Source organism: Polyodon spathula, chromosome 1, assembly GCF_017654505.1.
Source record: "Polyodon spathula isolate WHYD16114869_AA chromosome 1, ASM1765450v1, whole genome shotgun sequence".
NCBI classification, from domain to species: Eukaryota; Metazoa; Chordata; class Actinopteri; order Acipenseriformes; family Polyodontidae; genus Polyodon; species Polyodon spathula.
This window is the reverse complement of record NC_054534.1, coordinates 97,156,782-97,179,628: the sequence shown is the minus strand read 5'-3', so window position 1 is coordinate 97,179,628 and position 22,847 is coordinate 97,156,782. Positions and strand designations below refer to the sequence as shown.

Below are 22,847 nucleotides of genomic sequence, written 5' to 3'. Positions count from 1 at the left end.
AACAGAATTCATTAACAAAGCAAATCTGGAATCATTCTGGTCCGCCTATATACAGTATGTCCAGACAACTACCACCGGCTCTGTTTGTTGTCTCCATGTTTGGATCTACTTAATTATGTGAAGCGGCTTATTCCACAATTAATGAAATATTAAAAACAGATGCATGAAACAGACTGACACAAGAATCTTTGGAGGACTGCCTACGTATCGCTGCGTCTGTCACACCTGGAGTTCTAAAGCTGATCACAGAACAAAAGTGCCATTTCTCATTGAATTATGTCATAATGCAGTAAAGAATTAAAAAAAAAAAAAAATGCATGCTACTTTTGAATTGTGTTTTATGTTATTCTGCATTCCTGTCTATTATATGAGGATTCCAGTACCATAGTGAGCCATAAATGTATCATCACAATCAGCAAGCACTGTACTTTGGAATTGATATTGCAAAACAATTTGCTGCTTACTCGCAAGAAATATATGAAGGTCATACAGAGAATCCCCCATGACAGCCCCCTTGCGGTAATATTAAAATGGAGTTCTGCTTTTGCTCAGCCCTTAATACAGCCCTGCCAGGAGGCATCCGCGGGCCACTTTACTTCTTTTAAGACAACCACAGGGGTAAATGCAGACAGTGTGCTTTCTCAAGATACTGTCGTACACTAATACAGCCTCTAATGTGGGAAGGAGCTTTCAAAATCACTTGTACCTAAACTTCTCAAAGTTATTTTTAAACCATTCCTTTTTTAATTGTATATTCTGAATGTAAATAAGGATAACATGCTTTAATTGAAACATGAGATGAGTGATTTTCTCCCCTCCCGTTTACAGAAGATAGCCATGTCGTAACATCAAAAGCACTCAATCTTGGATTCCAGGATAATACTTACAAGCAAGTTAAATAGAAAAGAAAAAAAAAAACTTTTGTCTGTTTTCCCTTGTTTTTTTTCAGGTTTATTACTGTCGCTCTTTAGCCATTGCCTTTATAGAGCACACGGTATTGCAGAGGTTCCATGATTACACCCACAGTTCTGATACACCGGCCAGCCTACAGCCAGTGCTGAAACGCCTCAGCGGTTTATACGGCCTGTGGACACTCAGCACTCATATGGATGTTTTATACCAAGGTATTTTATCTGTTCACAACCAAGTCATTTTGCCACTTTTCAATTGCCATGAAGCCTGGTATTTGTTTATTTTTTTTACTTGCTCTATTCACATTCTCAGTGTATTTTAAATTATGGAAAGAATACCTACCGGTATGAAATATTGCAACCGGTCAACTTTAGTCATATTTGCCTAAATGTAGTACTGGTGTACACACACTGCAGGCTTCCAAAAAGAGTTTTTCCTTCTTCGTGTAGCAGAGCACACAGAAACATTCATATCTAGCATCTTGACAAAGCGTTTCAGGATTTCTTCACCCATTCGGGTTTCTTTTTTCAGAGTTTAGGATAATTAGTTGGATGTACAGCAAGTTTAACTAGTGTTGAAATTAATCTCTAACACCCTCATTCAGAACATTCGCTATGGTTAAGGAACTCCAATGGTAAAACGAAGTTTTATGTGTTTGATTAAAGTAAAACATTTTAGGCTTTTAGTAAAATAACAACAAAGAAAAGGTTTGGCATTAACTTAATATTTTAATTTACTTTTGTTCATTATATGTTTTATATATGCAGTATATAGTGTCAAATGTTATATATGCACATGCAACGATTTTTAGTTTTCCTGGTTTTGTTTTTTTTCTTTAAATGTATCAAATGTCTTAAGGGAATGTAATGATTGCAGTGTGTTGCTTTGCAAAAAAAAAAAACATGTACATGAATTGGATGGACTAGTGTGAACCTTGTTTTGTAATGAACGTGCGGTACATTGGTATATTGGTGGTATGTACTGCAAGGATTTTATGAAGTTATGAATGTGAGGCTTACACTCTTTCCACACTATAATACATATTAAAATATATAATATAAATATATCAAATATATAATACATATTAAAACAGTTGAACAGTGCAATACAGGCTTAATTGCTGTGACAGTTTGTTTTTGGACTAATTTACAAGTTTGTATTGCATTTCTGGAACCATTACTCCAGATGTTAAAAAAAAAAAAAATAATAATAATATTTAGTTTAGTTAGTATGTGATTCAGTCTTGTGTTGTTTTTTTTTGTAGGTGGATTCCTCTCTGGAAAGCAGCCTGCTGAAATGATTAAAAACGCTATCCTTCGGCTCTGTTCTCAGGTTATTATACAATTACAATACTCTTGGTTCGCTAATCATAATAAAGAAGAGCTTATAATAAAAAGGGTAGATTTTTTTAATTGCAAACAGTTTTGCCTTTTCATATAATGTTAATCCCTGTGGAATGGGTGGCACATGTGTTTGTTACTATATAAGGAAAATTCTATATCAGGAAAATTACATCGAATACAAGTGAATGAAAGTAGTATCAATAACAGCCCCTTCCAAAAAAAGACTCTTGCGTCTGCATTCCATAACCCCAACCTTTTTTGCCACTACTAACAATCCAGATGGGTATTGTTGGCATCATCTGTTAGATTTTTGTAATTATAGTACAAGTATGCTGAGTTTATTACTTGTTTCATGTACTGTTTTCTGTTAACCTATTTGTTAATTCATTTCCAAATGACAGTATTGACTATTATTGGTATATATTGCTTTTTTTCTTTCGATAGTCAGATAAAGTATGAATTATGAGGAAAACAACTGGTGTCCGCCAGACCTCCCTACCATCACAGAGTTGTGTTGTTTTAGCAACAGAAAATGCTCCATGTTCTCATGACTTGTGTAACTCTAGAGCTGGAGACTGCTTTGCTAGTGTGTTAATCCAATGTGTTCTTGTTTTCACTTAGTTGAAGGATGATTCAGTTTCTTTGGTAGATGTCATTGCTCCTCCTGACTTCATTTTGAACTCACCAATTGGCAAGGCAGATGGTGAGGTAAGGAACAAGCCTTCAGTGCAACATTGCATAACTCCTGTGCAGTCCTTTAACTGCTCTGTGGTTTAAATAAATAAATAAATGCCATTTTCTTAAGGAATATAAAATGACAGATGTGTATGCTGCATTGAAACAAACAAACAAAGACCACAACACATTTTCTTCACATTTCAACAGGAAACAAAGCTTTGCTTAGCAGAGACAAAGCCTTGTTGTTATTTATGTCCAGGGAATCATGATTCAGTTTGTCAAGTAATTACATTGTTTGGAATTAAGAGTACTATAATGCTGACACTTAGCAAATTAATTTATATAACTGTAGATACCATAGTTTTCATACTCTGTAATTGCACTACCCGTATATAGAGCATGACTGAGAAGCCTTGGGTCACATACCTTGTGTAAGCAACATCTTTTGAATAACACGCACACCTCATATACTACCATAGTAAAACCATTGTGCTGTAGTATACAGAATACTATAACATGTATGTACAGCACACCTTCTAATGTGTGGCCTGTGCATAGGGGATTATTCCTGTTAATGGAATACATTTTACAATTTTGGTCTAAAACTCATAATAGGCTAGGTTATTTATATTACCCAAGAATTTGTACTGAAAATATCCCAAAAAAAGAGTTATGCCATATTAGCGCAAAGACAATAAAACAAATGCTAAAGGGATATGATTTGGGGTTCACATAAAAATAATAGGGCAGTTCTCGCATTACAAGGATACAATTATAAATTGTGAAGAAATAAACAGGTAATTTATTTAAACAGCTGCCTAACAATCAGCTGACCCACATGGAACATCAAATCGCTAATTCCAAAGGGAAGGTTAGTAAGGGGTATGCATGCCAATATAATAAAGGATTTGAGTTGAACTGCACACCAACATCATGTCATTTTTCTGGACTGTAAAACTCAGAAAGCACAAGAAATTGTTACAGTAGGTAGGGGTGATGTCATTGACAACTGGTGGAACTGTAGCCCCCTTTTTCTGATAGTTGAGATATAAAACAGATTACACGTTTTATACAATTCGATTTGGACATACATACAAGGTTTCATCATAAGAGTGGTTCAGTTGTCCCTTAGTGAGCTTCCAGAGTAAATGTCCATACAAATGTACAGTAGTCAAATCAATAGTAACCAAAGATGAAGATGTGCTACACTGATATTTCACATGTTGTCTTGGGCTGTCACAGGGCAGCTGCTATTGTAGAACAAATGTGTAATACTGCAGTAGGATGTATCAACATTCAGTAATGGTTTGTTTAGATGTCTACACCCTCCAACACGTGCACACACAAACACACAAGCAAACACACACACACATACACACAAGCAAACACACACACACACATTACAGCAGCCTGTCTCCCGAGTGCATGTCCCTCCTGAGGAATGTCTTCCTAAGCAAGTTTATCTGTCATGTCTTTAATTAGAGTGTGCCTGAAGCCAGTATGAGGCTTTATAGTGATGAGGACTGAGAGACAGCATCTCTTGATTTTTTAAAATCCCAGTTCAACCACTAGCTACTTGCAGTATGTAACACATAAGAGGGTATGTAATCTTGTAAAACAAAATCTAAACTTGGACATTTTTTAAAGAAAATGTTAACTACAGACAGTTTGATAGCACGGGCAGATACATTTCTCCCCTTATATCCTACGGTAGTATGACTTAGAGAGGTTGTTTATGGACTGACCACAGGTTCTCCAGAAGTCTTTAGACGGCTGCACATGTTTCCTTGTAAACAATCACCTCTCTGCAGTTTTTGGCTCTGATTTCTGACTTCCTGTAGTCTACCACATTCCATACAGAAGCATCTTGTGCCGCTGCGATCAGACAGTTTATACAATGTTCACAACAATATACATTTTCTTCTTAGTATTTGTTGACCGACTTCAGCTCTCTTCACCTGACGTATCGGGTATGTCATTTTTACTGGGTTTTTTAACTGTTGATATTTCTAAATGTTTTATATGGGTTTACTGTATGGAATGTAACTAAAGTTGAAGTAGTCCAGAATACACATTATTATTTGGAGAGGTGGTTTACACTGATCAATACAGGATCAGTGTTTTCTTGGGAGTTCTACACAGTTTTTTGTCATTTTCATCTCCCATGTTTCCTTCTTTATTCATTCTCTGTTGTGTTTCTGTCATTGCACAATTGTCTCACACACAGGGTGGTTCAAATCAGGTCCCCAGGTCGCAAAATGTGATCTTGAATTTTAATATGGCCAGTAGATTTTACTGAAAACTAATCACATTGGCGACTAAGCATTGACATACAACAGAACTTCGGCTCTATAATAAAGGCTTTGTGCTTCAGAACTGGCAGAACCTCCACCACCCCTTTTGATCTCGCAGAGCCAATCCTTTTCTTGTTTCCATAGTAACATGCACCAGCCAGTCAAGTTATGGTAGCACAGCGGAAATGATAATTCCTCTTTCTGCTTTGTCTGCAGCTTTGCCAACTGTAATAAAAATAACAAAAATAAATCTTTAAAAGCAAATAGATTTTTTTTTTTTTTCCTAACTTCAGACAGTAGGTTGACAACAAGGGAGGAAGGGAGTGTTGAGGTGTCTGTGCAACCCTACGGCCCAGACAGGGAGGTTCAAAATAACAGGACAGCTTTTAAAAATGTTTCCGTGCTGCAGGAGAGCTGCACCCCTGCAGGCAATTGATCAGGCTGCATTGTTGTGGTTATCACTGATTTCACAATTTCATGTACCCATTGCTCTGTAATATGTAGTTCCCAGTGAAAATTCCCATTTCTGAAAGAATATCAGTTAAAAATAAAGCAAGCGTTGACACAGCTACGTTTGGAAATACTTATGCTAAAGATCTCTCTGTCCTCATTTCACATGTCTTATTTTTACATTTATTTATGTTTTTATTTTTGTTTAATAATTAACTGATGGTGAAAAGCTTTAAGCATTTAAATATTTAGGAACATTTGCTGCATAATAAGTCAAATTATTTTAACTAGAGGCAACACTGTTGTTCTTCATTGGTAAGTATTGATTAATTGTGAAATTTCTTGAAAAACCTATTTAGGCGGTGAAATGCCATAAAAAGCAATTTTTTAACCTGAAAAAACAGCCTTTATTTTTCTTCTCCATGGCAACCTAAAGGAAAAAAAACAAAAACAAAAAACATCTGTTTTGTTTTTGCAGCTGGAGATAGTAGCTTACTGTAGGTTTTGTGGGAGGAGAGCAGGAGAATCTGAGAGGATTTACAAATATTATGGTCAATGTTAAATTTCAATCAAAGTGAGCTGAAGTAAAATCTGCTATAAATTGCATTGGTTTTGTTGTTTTTGGAATCAGATTTTATGTTGCTTACTTGGCATTTTTGAGCATTTTTATTAACTGTAATTCACTTTTTTAAACATAAACATGAATATCCTTAAAAAGAAAAACACACATTCTGCCACAATGTGTCTTTAGTGGTACAGTAGTGGAAGCAGGTTGAAGTGTTCAAATTGAACTTTGCCTGAACTACATTACTATATATTAATAGAAAACAGACATTTGCCAAAATCGCAAGCACTTAAAACTGAACTCGGGTTCAGTTGAAATCTGAAAGAAACACATTATTAATAAGCAAATATGACAGTAACTGAGAAATAAAGAAATGTGTTCACTTCCCTGGAATTTGTATATAGTTATCTTCCCCGACATTTGATTAATATAGTTCTATTTCCTGGCATTTTTATGTATGTACGTCACTCACTGGCATTTTATGCACACAGTAAATAGTTCCCTGGCATTTAATGCAAACACTTCCCTGGCACAGAGATTGTATTGTAGCATTTCACAAGAGATGCTACAATAAAAAAACAGGAGAGACCTTGGTTCTTTTCAGTGTTTTCTTTTGACACCCTGTCAAAAACCGTTACACAGATTGCCGGGCACAGCCTGTTTTATCCACTTAGCTCTTCCCTGTATATAAATCAGGGTGCAGAGCTTACACACATCTCATTGGTACTTGGCCGCACACTTCGGACCAATGGGAACACACACAGACTGGACCAATCACAGGGGAGACACAGAACACAAACAAACAGGCTAGAATTACATATACAGAGGTAAACACAGTGGTGGCAGGAAACACAAATGCACAGATCAGTGCATTGCCCCCACCTTAGTTCCTTTAGGTCCCCAAAAAGTTTGCAGGGTGCAATGCCTGAGAGTCCTGCTCTACAATTGGTGTGTCTCTAGACCCACTGGCATCGTTACGATCCGGTTCAAGGCTTGCAGGTAGCCGCTGTCGGTCAACAACAGAGCTAGGTTGCTCCTGGAGAGCGCTACAATGCGGTCCCTAGACCTAAAACAAACCCCTCCTTTCCCCTTTTGTAGTGCAACGCCTCCCCCCTGAAAACACCAAACCCTCCTCCCTTGTCCGGTTTTCCTCTGGATTCTTGTAGGTGGGTTGGCGGGCGGGTTGGTTGGGGTTGTGGTGGAAGTGGTCCCCTCGCCACCTCCGTCAGCCATGGTGGTCCTCGGTCCTGTCAGGGGTGCCCATTTAACCCCTCTTGTGACCCCTGGGCTTTTGCAAGGCGGTGCCCATTTAACCCCCATGGTTGCCCTTGGTTTTCTGTATGGAGGTGCCCGTTTAACCCCCTTGGTGACCCCTGGGCTTCTGTGAAGAGGTGCCTGTTTAACCCCCTTTCTAACCCCTAAGCCCGAGTGACTTTTCCCTGCTTGGGGGTTCTCTGTAGAGGATGGCCTCAATTCTGATACTGGACCCTCCGGCAGTGGCGAAGCTGATAACGGCTTGTAGCCCTTCAGCAATGGCGACGCTGTCAGCGTTGCAGGATACTCCAGCAATGGCAATGCATGCAGTGGCAACACGGGCAGCGGCATGGGGTGGTGGCACAGGGTACTCTGGCAGTGGTGGGTGCTTGAGGCGCTCCAACAATGGCAGATGCATGGGGCACTCCAGCAGTAGCAGCGCCAGCAGCAGGATACTTGGCACTTCGGCAGGCAGCTCCTCCCTCTCTGGAACTCGGGCAGACAGCACCTCGCTCTCTGGCACTCGGGCAGACAGCACCTCGCTCTCTGGCACTCGGGCAGACAGCACCTCCCTCTCTGGCACTCGGGCAAGCAGCACCTCGCTATCTGGCACTCGGACAAACAGCACCTCGCTCTGTGGCACTCGGACAAGCAGCACCTCCCTCTGGCACTCGGGCAAACAGCACCTCCCTCTCTGGCACTCGGGCAGACAGCACCTCCCTCTCTGGCACTCGGGCAGACAGCACCTCCCTCTCTGGCACTCGGGCAGACAGCACCTCCCTCTCTGGCACACGGGCAGACAGCACCTCCCTCTCTGGCACTCGGGCAGACAGCACCTCCCTCTCTGGCACACGGGCAGACAGCACCTCCCTCTCTGGCACACGGGCAGACAGCACCTCCCTCTCTGGCACTCGGGCAGACAGCACCTCCCTCTCTGGCACACGGGCAGACAGCACCTCCCTCTCTGGCACTCAGGCAGACAGCACCTCCCTCTCTGGCACATGGGCAGACAGCACCTCCCTCTCTGGCACTCGGGCAGACAGCACCTCCCTCTCTGGCACACGGGCAGACAGCACCTCCCTCTCTGGCACTCGGGCAGACAGCACCTCCCTCTCTGGCACTCGGGCAGACAGCACCTCCCTCTCTGGCACTCGGACAAGCATCACCTCCCTCTCTGGCACTCGGGCAAGCAGCACCTCCCTCTCTGGCACTCGGGCAAGCAGCACCTCGCTCTCTGGCACTTGTGTCGGCAGGTGGGTAAGAAGTCTCTGGCACTTGTGTCGGCAGGTGGGTAAGAAGTGAAATTTATATAATATATATTATATATCTATATATATATATATCATCTATATATAGGCCGGTTGATACGCGTTAGTTCAACAACAGTTAACACTGTTGCTCTGTTGTTTGTTCTCCAGGTGCTTACATTCTCCAGTTAAGGTACATATTATTGCTATTTTATGTGTTATTGTTAGGGGTCTACCTAAAATGCGATTTCGCGGAAATTGTGAAATTAAGGGGTCACCACGAAATTCACCTCTTTTAGGGGCTAATGCATACAAACACGTACTGAGAGGGAAAATAAAATGTTTAAATGAACTACTGCACAATGCAGGCGACGCAAACTATGTATCTTCCTTCTGTAGACAGGCTTTTTTTATTCCTTAATGTGTCTCGAGAAAATACGATCAATCTCTATTTAGCTTCAGAATCACACATTAAACAAAAGGCTACTACAGAGGCTGTTGAACAGAACGTAAAATAAACAGCTTTCAGAAACCAAACTGGAAAGTCAGCCCAGACAAAAAGTGTTCCTGTCTGCAAGTTAAATCAGTACTACAGCGATCTAGCACAGCCACCCCGCCTCAACCTGCTGCTTACTTTTTCGCAGTTGGAATTTTAGACCCGAATAGCCACGTTTTCTTTGTTTTGACTCGGTACTAATAAAATAAATTATTGGATGGGACAAATAACATGAGAACGAACATGCTGTGTACTTGCCTTTATTAAAGTATGCTGAGTTTTGTGGCTGTTTCTAATCAATTTCCACATCTGTATAATCTGGCAAAGCTTTGCCTTAACTTCCAACCAATTCAATGGATGCAGAATGTGCAGTTTCATATGGGCAACTCAACTGCAGGGGGATGCTGCATGCTTGCCTTTAACAAATGACAGCACTTTGTTTTAGTACAGAAGCAAGTATCACTATTTTTAGGCTTTATAGTGCTCTGAAATACTGTCTACTTAGGTTTATTTAATGTTTAAACAGGTCCGTGAAATCCTAATTTTATTCCGCAACCTACCCGTGAAAAATACGTACATTTACTGCGATTTAAGTAGACCCCCTAGTTATTGTATATGTAATTCCCTCTGTGTACATTGTATTGAGTAAATCAGTTTACATGTGTTCATTTTAAACACTTTCTGTCTGGACGCACAATTTCTCATGCAAGCACTAGATGTTAGATTGACTGTGCAAAGTTAGCTCCTGCTGTGTAGCAGTTGTCGTCATGCATTGTTATAATTATAATAATCTTTATTTTTGTATAGTGCCTTAGTTGACCACCATCACAAAGCAATTTACAAGATATGAGACTACGGTGTGTGAACTATGCATCAATTGCAGTCTCTTACAACAAAGTCTCACCCAAAAGACAGAGCACAAGGAGGTTAAGTGACTTACTCAAAGTCACATAATGAGTCCACTTGGATTTGAACCAGGGACCTTCTTGTTACAAGCCTATTCCTTAACCACTGGACCACACAGCCTCTACTGTAGGTCTTATCACAGCAAACACTTGACACTGAAATATAAAACTGTATCAGAAATAATGAACAGTTTTGTGGTCCCACTACACATTACAAAACAAGCACTGATCTTAAAAAAAAAAAAAAAAAAAACACTAACAATGTTCATATAAAAGTATTTTAATTATACATAAGGCCTCGTAACTGAGTTGTTTGCAAGCACTGTTTTTAATGTTTATTATGTTGTTGCACATATTAATGTTTAAACTGATTTTTTTTTTTTTAACTACACTCTGCAGAAGCTATTGAAAATGCAGGTGTGTTCATTAAAACCCATATTAAAATCCCTCTGCCAGGTGATGGATTTGAAATAGCAGTTTTAAGAGCACTCCGGGCTGTTTGCTGATTAACTACTAAAACCACAGTGAGGTTATATTGTTATGGACACAGCTGTGGTGTATAGGAATGCTAGGCTAAGCCTTGCTGCTGTCAGAACTTGCCCGTACTCTTTTTATTGATATATATGCTCTGAGCACACTCTTAAACTCAGGGGAGACGTTCATGGACATAAAGATGTTTCGGACTCCTGTGAGTGGATTGTTCGTGCACTGGGCTTGCAACATATCTAGATGACGTTTTAATAATCAAGAAAAACACACAGAGTCATTTAATTTGACGTTTTAACAAAACAGAGCAGTGCAAGTGATCTTTTCAGTTTATTAAATGCTTTAAATATTGGATTGGTTGGGTGAGCAGACCACCATAAATCCCAAGTGTAAAGGTGACGATCCAGTGCTTTACAGGTTTAACAGCATTGGTACTTCAATACAGTAATACGATAATATTGGTTATTATAGATTTAGCTCTTAGGCTATAAAATGCAAAAACCTAAAAAAAAAAAAAAAAAAAAAATGCCCACCACTAAATTCTAGAACATTATATATATATATATATATATATATATATATATAGAGAGAGAGAGAGAGAGAGAGAGAGAGAGAGAGAGAGAGAGAGAGAGAGAGAGAGAGAGAGAGAGATATGTGTGTGTATATATTGTCACCTTTTTGCTCGCCACACAGGCTCTCACGGGTTCTTCTCCCTTCTGAATCACAACCCAACACACAGGATTGTACTGAAACAGCGCTCACGCGCACTTTTAATAAACACAAAATGAAATAAACACAAAACAAACACCTAGCTCCTATTTGGAGCACTCACTAAACATAAACAGGAACCTAACTATCACGCAGGACGGCTAAACCGTTTACCTGCCACAAACATTCAAAAACACACCTTCACACAATACGACCGCTCACTCAAGGTTTTTAGCAGGGAAGGATTTTAACCCCCTCCCTGCTATTTTATATATATATATATATATATATATATATATATATATATATATATATATATATATATACATATATATATATATATATATATATATATATATATATATATATATATGGTTATCTCTCTCTTAAGACTAAAACATAATTTCTATACCTTATAGCAATGCATCAGTATAAAAGTGATACCAAATTAAAATAAATGCTTACCTTCCAATATATCTAAGTGTAGTATAGGATATATTGAAAAATAAGAACTGTCTTCAGAAGGCAGAGACTTGACTTCGACCAAACAGCAATCAGTTTTTCAGAGGCCTTCAGAGCATGGACCACACAACTTGTAGTTAGCAAGTTGAGCGATACTTGACTGGGGTTTTACCTTGGTTTTTATAGGATTTTCTCTCCATTGAATACATCAGTAGTTTGCCTTGACAATTCCCAACTTTGAGTTAATGATATTTTCTAGAAGGATCCGGTCAACTCCTTTTAAAACCTGTGTCTACTATAGTCCTTCTGAGTAACATATCTCACAACCTTATCAGTTTGGTTTACTTTCATATACAGATTTGTTAACAACATATGGAACGAAAAGTTTGTAGGGGTTTATCACAAGCCTTTGAATAAGCATACAGTGGTCAGTTCAGTTATTTCCATTTTAAATTTAAGCTAAAATGAAACATGTTAAATATAGTAACTATATTAACTTGTACCAAGCTTGACCTCTCTCGGTTTCTAAAAATTCGCCTGTATAAGCAGGTTTCCACACACCCAGTTTACTTGCCAAGTCTAGTGTTTTAATTAATACGAAACTCCACTGTAAACACTTTTCCAAATTCACTGCATTAAGTCATTTTGTGGCCGATTAAAGAGACGTCTGGACCGGTATCTCTTCAGATAATACAAAAAAGCGTACATCCTAATTTTTATAACTAAGCTCTCATTATTTTCTTATAATATTATGAGATACGTACTCCTGTCTTTCTAAAAGCACCTTCCGTTGGTTATCGTTCAAGATTGGCAAATCCTGTTTTTAAGAGCCAACACCGAATCCTGCTTTGAGGTGCCAAAGACCAGGCCTTATCTTTTGAAGGTCTAATGTCCTTCCAGAATTATACTGTGTGTCTGAGACAAACATCTACAGAAAAAACGCAGACCCCAAAATTGTTTATTTCACATTCAAACTCTACAGCTTTTTCTGCAAATTACCTCTGTTTATTACTGCAGTAAAATCTTTATATAAACTAAACATATATATTATTTGGTTTAATTGATATTGCAATGGCTGAAAGACACTTTTTGATTAGTTGGTGAATTTGACCTAATTTTTAAATTGATTTAATTAAGTGAACATTATTCCAAATGTGTCTTAACAATATATTTGCAATATTGTCAACACCATGCTTCTGTTATAATAAACTTTTACTATGTTCTTTCAACAGTTTAACTTTAAATGGCATTATAAGATGTATTCTAATTAAGTTACTTGCTCCTAGAAATGGTAATATTATTTTACTCCATTGATAAATCTTTTAAGTTTCGAATGGAAGGCCCAGTTAATTATGTCTAAGTACAGGCTACTGTTAACATATTACAATGGTATAGTTTATAGTGACTGAAGTCTGACCTGCAATATTCATACAAAATCCAGTCAAAGCAGGTTTTTAAGACAGCCTTTGCTTTTTGCCAGTTTTAAGATTGATTAATATGAAACACTATTTTTTCAATACTCATTCTTTCAAACCAATATCTAATTTAACGTATTAACACATCCTACGCTTTCCATTCCCATCTCTTCCTGCCAGGTTCTAATTCATTTCTGTTATATATATATATATATATATATATATATATATATATATATATATATATATATATATATATATATATATATATATATATATTTATTGTAAGATAAACTCCTATCTTCTGTTATCCGAAAAGTTTTTCCATTTGTTAATAGTAACAAGATCTCTCATTATAGAGAGGATCTTGGATTTAAAATCGCCGACCATCAAAAATCCCCGCTTCATCGGCCAAAACCAATGAGTCATTGTAAGCGCTGCCTGTACCACAAGCAGGTGAGAATCAAGGTTACAGCATTAGTTTGTATTCCTTTAGTAAGTTTACTGTTAGAGTTATAGTTTGTACTATTTTTATTGTCTTGCTTCTTTTAAATATAACATTGTAATAGCTGTATAATTGTAATCTAAATAAAAGATTTACTTCTAACGCAGGGGCTCCTGTTAGAACAAGTCTTAATACTTTTTTCAAATAAGATACATGACTGCCCAGTCATTTTAAACTATACATTGGTTTAGCTGCCAGAAATATAACCACAGTTCTAAGACTTTAAATTGTTGATTCAATTATTCTGTTTTCATCACTTTAGAATACTTGCTTTTAAATCAGAGACTGTCTTTAAATCGGACTCATTCCTTTCTTTAAATAAGAGACTTGACTATAAGTCTGCTCTTTTAACCGCTTACCCTGTACACAAATTTTCTAAGTCTTTTTAGTTTTTCCATTACAAGATTTTTATTGTTTTTCTACTTTAAACATCTACACTAACAGAACATGTGTATATTTATTTCAAAGTATGTTTTTCCTTTTTTGCTCAGCTCAGCAGCTTTCTCCAGAAAGTTAGCTACCAAGGTGTGGCACCTAAATCAAAGACTTGCCTTCTTCTGGTAAGGGTCTGCCAAGAGCTGGTCAGCCCGACCTTCCTCTGCATGCTTTTACACAGACTGTACATAACAGCTGCTTAATATTTTCTACCAAGTATACAGGTCTATTTGAAACAGAGTACATGCAGTATTACTATGATTATTGACTGAGAGTATATCATATTATTTAAATCAATACATGTTCGTTTAGACCATCCAATTCATGTCTAACAAATCAGCCCGTTCCCAGCAGGATTGGAACTCTGCGCCAGGCTCAGCTCGGGCTGGTTCTGCAAACACCGCGATCTGTGCAGATCTGTTAAAAAACATTTTCTAAAACACAGTACAGTCATTACAATATTTGTTGCAGTTTCACAAATGTTCAGTTTGTTTCCCAAAGATCAGCCTGCTTCCAGTAGCTGTGACAGTCTTGGGTCAGTTTCTGCTCTCAGTGAGTCCGTTTCTGCTCACAGGTGTGTATGACAGTCTTTAAAAGCCTGATAATAATACCTGCAAAAACTAAAATCTTGTTAGCTGGGCTCCCATCTCTACATCCTCATTCCCATCGTCAGTGGGCAAGCACATTTTAACTGAATCTGAGTCCATCAAAGAACCGCACATCCTTACCGAGGAGTTCTGTGCAAAAGGATCTAATGACTTATAGCACAAAAGGGACGTGCCAGAACCGTCTGTAACACTGCTCTTGTTCCATGCGTGTATTTTACAGTACTGATTTTACTGTGGGTTTAATCGATTTTCACTTTACGGTTAATAAAAAAAAGAAAAAATAACTTTCTTTAAAAAGATGGTGCAGTATGGAGCACGGGGCACTAGCACTATTGTTACGGGAACTTGATACAGCCCAAGTCTGATAGCAGATAATATGCGTGTCATATTGCGGACTGTTGTGTTTTTTTTTGTTTTTTTTTTGTTTTTTTTTAATTTTTTTTTTAAACCAGTAAACCACAAGGTTAAGTACAGAGCAGTAGAAAATAGTGCTGGTACAAATTATATATTTTAACTGAAAAGTTTTATTTGTAAATGTTACAAAACGAATGTATTTGAAAGTAAAATGGAATGAAAGTGTTGGAAGCTATAAACAGTATGTTGTTGTAGTATTCTTTTCTGAATGATTTAGCAAAAGACTTGCAATACATTTACACCATCAGCAAGTGAGATAACATACGTTTACCTGGAAGCACTTTAATTTTATTATTATCCTTAATTCACTAAACAAACGTATGAATATCCTTTAAACACACGCACATTGTGCCATGATGTATCTTCAGTGGTACAGTAGTGGAAACATATTAAAGTGTTCAAATTATACTGCCTGAACTGTCTTCCTATATATTCATAGAAAACAGACATTTGCCAAAATTGCAAGAACATAAAACTAAAATCGGGTCCAATTGAAATCTGAAAACCCACAGGCTTAATAATGAGACGTCTTACACATGGCTTATTAGCTTATAAATCACAAAAGAAAATATTCTACTCAGGATTAAACATAAAAAAAACGACTTTAGAACTGTGCTGTGTGTTCTGTGCTAGGGATGACTGTGCACAAAATCAGTCAAACATTGAATTCATTGAGTTGCATTTTGAGAATCCAAATCATGCTGGTGGTGGGGTGTAGAAGTGAGTAACAACAGTCCTGGGGTTTAGGTGCAACACTTCTCTTTACTGGTGCCAACACACACAGAAACTAGTGCACTAAAAGCATATGCAAAAACACCATGTAGGTCTCTTGCCGTCTTTTCTTTAGTACCACGGTCGCCGTCCCAACCCCTTGGGTTCCCTGGTTCGTGGCAGCTCTTAATCCTCCTGGGAAGGCAACTGGCAAGAGTCAGACATCTTTGGTTTGTTTATCTCTTTTCCCTGCACTGCCTCGGTTCAGCACCAAACCCCTGACCTGAACCTACTCTGTCAGCTACACAGTTCCCTTATATACACCAAGTCCCGCCACGTTAACCCACTGCAGCCAATCGCTATGTGATATAACTGCCATTTGTAAACTCAGTACACGTGTAGCCAACTTGTCAGGAGGCCAGTTTTTCCACCCTCCATCTTCCTTCACCCTGTTACAATGTTACTCAAGCAAAAACATATGCCAAGCATGTGTTGTGAAATAATCATGCAGTTAGATGGTTGCAGAACTCGAGTTTGCAAAGATTAGCAATGGCTAAAGAAACCCTTTCAGAGTGCAGTTGAAGCACCGCAGAGATCAATTTTGTGGCCCCCCTCTTCCACCCAAATTATTAAAAACATAGAAACGGACCTCATCACGTGCAATTACAATCTATCACATACATAGATTGTTTACTTACTTCCACAGTCTCCATGATTCCTCTGTTTCTCTGTAATACAGGTTAATAGGGAATAGCCTTATGGTAATAAATCAAATTATTACAATGATAACATAAGAATTTCCAAACAGCTCTACTCTTGGGTAAATTATTGACAAATATTAATGATATTTAGACAATCCTTTACATTTACTTTAAAAAAAAAAAAAAAAAAAAAACTGTTTTTTTTCATTCCTCTATGGTTATAATTATGTCCATATTAAAAAAAAAAAAAACCTTTTTATTCACTTTTGGACAGATTTATCACCAAAGTGCAATTTTCACAACATTTTTGTAAGTAACATTACGTTGCTACATCTGGTCTCACAGACCCTGATTGAAACAAATCTTGCTGGACTGCCTTAACTAAGGTTTCATTTAATTAATCCAAGATTTGTTCTAATTGGGGTCTGTGAAACCAGCTGCGTTTGTTTCAAACTAATAACAAACAACCCACAAGGTTCATTTAAGGGGCCAGACTTATCAAAGGTGGTTTGTTATTTATGTAGTAGTATTGTTGATTGTCTTCCCTTTTGAAATATATACAGTGCCTATAGGAAGTTTAAACCTACTTTTAAAATGTTCACTTTTTGTTGCCTTATAGCCTGGAATTAAAATAGTTTTTGTTTTTTTGTTTTTTTTTCTTCTTCATTTATCTACACATCCTACCTCACAACTTCCTAGTGAAAACGATATTATAGTAATTTGCAGAAAATGAAATAAAAATAAAAACTGAAATAGCTTGGTTGGATAAGTGTCCACCCCGCTGTAATAGCAATTCTAAATTAGCTCAGGTGTAACCAATCGCCTTCAAAATCACACACCAAGTTAAGTGGCCTCAACCTGTGATGATTTGTAGTGATTCACATGATTTCAGGATAAATTCAGCAGTTTTTGTAGGTTCCCTCACCAAGGCGCTTTCAAAAGAACTCCGGGACAAAGTTGTTGAAAGGCACAGATCAGGAGATGGGTATAAAAGAATATCAAAGGCCTTGAATACCCCTTTTGAGCACGGTCAAGACGATTATTAAGAAGTGGAAGGTGTATGGCACCACCAAGACCCTGTCTAGATCAGGCCATCCCTCCAAACTAGATGACCGAGCAAGAAGTAGACTGATCAGAGAGGCTACCAAGAGGCCAGTGGCTACAGGCTTTAATGGCCAAGACTGGTCAAAGTGTGCATGTGACAACAATATCCCAAGCACTCCACAAATCTGGCCTGTATGGTAGGGTGGCAAGGAATCCATTACTCGAGAAAGCCCACCTTGAATCCCATTAGAATTATGCAAAAAAACACCCTGTAGATTCTGTATCCATGTGGCAAACAGTTTTGTGGTCTGACGAAACTAAAATGGAACTTTTTGGCCTAAATGCAAAGCATTATGTTTGGCGCAAACCCAACACAGCACATAACCCAAAGAACACCATCCCTACTGTGAAGCATGGTGGTGGCAGCATCATGTTATGGGGATGTTTCTCATTGGCAAGGACTGGGGCATTTGTCAGAATAGAAGGGAAAATGAATGGAGCAAAGTACAGAGAAGTTCTTGAGGAAAACCTGCTGCCCTCTGCAAGAAAGCTGAAACTGGGATGGAAGTTCACCTTTCACCATGACAATGACCCAAAGCATACAGCCAAAGCTACACTGGATTGGCTAAGGAACAAAAAGGTAAATGTCCTTGAGTGGCCCACCCACCCAGTCAGAGCCCTGACCTAAATCCAGTCGAAAATTTTTGGCATGACTTGAAGATTGCTGTCCATCAATGTCCCCTGGGGAACTTGAGAGAGCTTGAACAGTTTTGTAAAGAAGAATGGTCAAATATTGCAAAATCTAGGTGTGCAAAGTTGGAAGAGACCTATCCCAACAGATTCACAGCTGTAATTGCTGCCAAAGGTGCTTCTACCAGGTATTAACTCAGGGAGGTGGAGAATTATCCAACTGTGATCTTTCAGTTTTATATTTAATATATAATTTTTTTTCTCAATAAAAACCTTTTTTCCCGAATTTGTTTTTCCCCCCCCTTGCAGTGTGGAGTACGGTGGTGGATACGTGGTGGGGGGGTGGGGGGGGGGGGGGGAATCCTCATTTAAATGCATTAAACTCTGAAGCACTGACACGACAAAATGTGAAAAAAGTTCAAGGGGGTGTAGACTTTCTATAGGCACTGTGTGTGTGTGTGTGTGTGTATATGTATGTATATATTATATTATATATATATATATATATATATATATTATATATATATATATATAGTACCAGTCAAAAGTTTGAGTACACCTGCTTGAAACCAGGTTTTTCATGATTATCTATGCTTTTAACTGTATAAACTTGTCTATAAACGCTTAATATTTTATTATGATACGTGTACTTATATAAGCTGATAACCATAAGTGAATTGCATTCAAAAATTTAATTTTTAAATGAAAATGTAAATCTTGTCAATTCTAATGAAATGGTCACCCGAAGCAAGGGGATTTCAATCTGAAGCCCAAGTCAGTTAAAAGTCTGAAATGTGTATAACACGATGTTGGAACACTGGCCTAAGTATAAAAGTGTCATTGTTAGATGTTCTCTGAGTTAACTAGCATGTTACCTAATTAACCTTTTGTCACCAATTATTGTTAACAGGTGAGGGTCCATGATTACTATAAATATAGGTAGCATAGGCACAAGTTTGTCACTCCTAAATGTAAGGGAGCAGAAAATGGCAAAATACGCTCAGTTAAGCAAAGAAAAAGGACAGTCTGTAATTACTTTAAGAAATGAAGGTCAATCTTTAGGACAAATCGCAAGAACTTTGCAAGTGTCTGTAACTGCTGTGGCCAAGACCATCAAACGATTTGAAGAAACTCATGAGGACCGAACAAGGTCAGGCAGGCCAAGGATGACCTCAGAATCAGAGAACAAGTTCATTCGAGTCACAGGTCTGCGAAACCGGTGATTAACTGCCCCTGAAATACAAGCTCAGCTAAATGCTACTAGAAGTACAGATGTTTCAACATCAACTGTTCAGAGGAGATTGAGTGAAGCTGGCCTAACTGGAAGAATTACTGCAAAGAAACCATTGTTAAGGGTGCAGAATAAGAGGAAGAGACTTGCCTGGGCCAAAAAACACAAACTTGACGTTTGAGGAGTGGAATTTGGTCTTATGGACCGATGAGTCAAAATGTGAAATATTTGGGTCCAGTCGGCGAGTATTTGTAAGACGCAGAGAGGGTATGCGCAGGAGTTCTGCATGTGTGATTCCCACTGTCATGAAGGAGGCAGTGTCATGGTCTGGGGTTGCTTTGCTGGTGACAGAGTTGGTGATCTTTACCAAGCCCATGGCAAGCTCAACCAGCATGGCTACCATAGCATAGTTCAGAGGCATGCCATTCCATCAGGATTATGGCTAGTTGGGCAGTCCTTCATTCTTCAGCAAGATAATGACCCGAAACACACCTCAAAGTTGTGCAAGAACTATCTTGTGAAGAAGGAAAATGAAGGACAACTCAATCTAATGACCTGGCCTGCCCAGTCTCCAGACCTCAATCCCATAGAACTTGTATGGGACGAACTGGACAGATGAGTTAAAGCAAAGCTTCCCCCAAGTGCCCTACATCTCTGGGAATTGCTGCAGAAGAGCTGGGAAGACATGTCTGGTGATTTCCTGCTGAAACTTGTTAACCGAATGCCTCGTGTTTGTGAGGCTGTTATTAAGGCAAAAGGTGGCTATTTTGAGGAATCCAACATTTAGAGACAATTTTAAATTTTATTGAACACTGTTTTGATACTCCTTATGTTTTGTATATTGTAACGTGTTTCCATTTTCAAGTATTTACAGAAACGTATACGACGTAAAACATTGTCAATTATGAAAAAAAAAAAAACGAGTTTCCAGCAAGTGTACTCAAACTTATATTATATAACTTATATACACACACATATATACACACACAGTGTATGTGTGTTTTATTTATGGATGCATGTTATGCACAGATAATCTAACTGGACTGTTTTTTTCTTTGTTTTTTTTTTATTTTAGATTTATAAAAACCTTTGGACTGCAGTTCTTCAGGGCAATAAGGTGATGGAGAGGCCATCTTGGTGGACAGAGTTCTGCGCCAATAAGCCGACACTAGGCAGCCTTCGGGCAAAGCTGTAGTGCCCTCCAGCATCATGAAGGCTTAGCAAGGTCTACAACCAAGAAAAACTAACAATATGTAGGAGTTTCATTGAAAGCCCAGGAGACACAAGGCGTGCTTTGTGACCTGGGCTGCTAATTTAATCCAGGAAATTCCCATGAATCATGCTGTGATTAAACATATTGAAACAAGGTCTGCTGTTTAATTACAAATACATTCGCAAGGCTTTGTTTTCCATAATTCTATTGAAACATTTGTGTAATCGGACATCTGTAATTGTTAAAAGATGTTTATCACAGAGACCAATACATTTTAGCATCTTCATTTTAATTCTACTGTCCAGACTCGCACAGATTGCCTTGATGGGAGTATATTAGTCATTTTTAGAATATCAAGCACTTGTGAATTACAGTGTTTACTGTAAAAGAAAACCAATAAATGGAATTAGATAATGTATAGTGGCAAACTTTTTGGGGAATTAACTTCATTTTAGTTTTTAAATAACAGTAGGATGTAGTGTGTGTCAAGGTTTTTTTGTATAAAATAAAATTCTGTTAATTCCTAAGATTTCATTGTATAATAAGATAGAAAAATATGCTATGTTTTTCTTAGTAGCCATGTGTGGTATATGTGATTTGATGCATATAAGTAATACATTGTGTTTTATCTGTTCAGTAACAGGAATACTAAAACCAATCAGACACAGGGTTACACTGTTTGTGTAATCCATGGTCCTAACTGTTTTACCACCCCTTAAAAAAAATACACACTGACACATGTTTTACAAAACACGCTGTTTATTTAAACATGTATACCTGTTGTAAACAAAAGTTTAAAATATAGTCATGAGTAATGAGATGTAAATTTGACTTTTACTGCCTCTTGGAAGCTCTTAGGCACCATGGAAACCAAGCATAAGAAAAACAGAAAATCAATATGCCGATTATCACATGTAATAAATACAATGCAGACTTTCTTACAAGGCAAAGGTATTATCTGACACATTTGTCTACTTTGATAAGGCTTCATGTTTACACTGAGGCCTAAATGGAATAAGCATGGCTGACTGTAGGTGCTTTGAGGGTCCAAAGTCACTTGTTGCCCATGTGTCCATGATCTGTATGAATGTGTAGAATAGTGCGGGACAAGATTAGCAGTTTGCAGTTAATATTCATAATTCAGACTAACTTTCTCACTGTTAATGATGCTTTTTTATGTAAATAAAAAAGGCCAATTCTGTTATGTACCATCTAAAATTGCCACTGTAATAAAGACAAAACATAAAATTCCTACTTGTTTATCTCTCTTATTCTTTTTCTTTTTTTTATTGTGTTCCATCACCTTGATTGTGCAAAAAACTTCAGAAATCATCATTGCAAGATCGACCAGTAGATAACAAAATACATTGTTTTTAATCTCCAAGGATTTGTGTTTTCCATCTGTCAAAAAGCCTGATTTTAAATCTATTTTTTCATGAGTAGTATTTTGATTTAATGGGACGACAAATCTTTATTGCCGCTTGTAAAATTTTATAATTCTAGTAAAATTGAAATATTTTAAAGCAACGCTGCATCCAAAATGTACGGTGGACCTGAATGCAAAACACAAACTCAAGCCACAACACAAACGATAATCACAGCACACACAAACTCAAAGCCACAACATAAACAAAAATCACAGCACACACAAACTCAAAGCCATGTCAGAAATGAAATCCACATCAGAAATTATTTAAATTGTATCTTTATCTTCTTAAATGTGTGCAGGCAAAATGTTATGTGACAGCAAGAATGCATAGGTACATCAAACTTTTTTGTAAGGTTCAAAATCAAATCAATGTGAAAAATAATAAATAACTTGCATGCTTAATGTTTACATGTATATCACGTCTGGTCCGTTAGCTTGTGGTTATTTATTAGGGTTGTAGTGAGTGTATAGGAACAGCGGGTCAAGCAGGACTGACAGTTGGGACCGTAAGGGGCTTGTATTGTAAATAACTGTACTGTACATTGTGTTGTGTTGTGTGTCTGTCTGTAAATGCTGGACACACTGCAACGGAATTTCCGTTGGCTCTTGGAAGTGTCATTTATTGCTTTTGCAAAATCGGTTGAAATGGTT

At 37.9% G+C, this 22,847-nt stretch overlaps 1 protein-coding gene across 4 annotated transcripts in view; it reads left to right on the top strand.

The window, feature by feature from the left end:
- Positions 1–22,018, top strand: part of LOC121324953 (peroxisomal acyl-coenzyme A oxidase 3-like) — a 62,970-nt gene extending 40,952 nt beyond the window's left edge. For 3 of the 4 annotated variants that reach the window (XM_041267189.1, XM_041267198.1, XM_041267205.1), the window contains 4 exons: positions 950–1,124; positions 2,177–2,244; positions 2,877–2,963; positions 20,630–22,018. In XM_041267189.1, the coding sequence (XP_041123123.1) occupies positions 950–1,124; positions 2,177–2,244; positions 2,877–2,963; positions 20,630–20,749 (450 nt within the window). In that variant the 3' untranslated portion in view covers positions 20,750–22,018. Of the gene's footprint in view, positions 1–949; positions 1,125–2,176; positions 2,245–2,876; positions 2,964–13,574; positions 13,629–20,629 lie in introns of those variants that run through there. The other variant, XM_041267214.1, reaches the window with a different exon arrangement.
- The last annotated feature ends 829 nt before the right edge of the window (positions 22,019–22,847 follow it).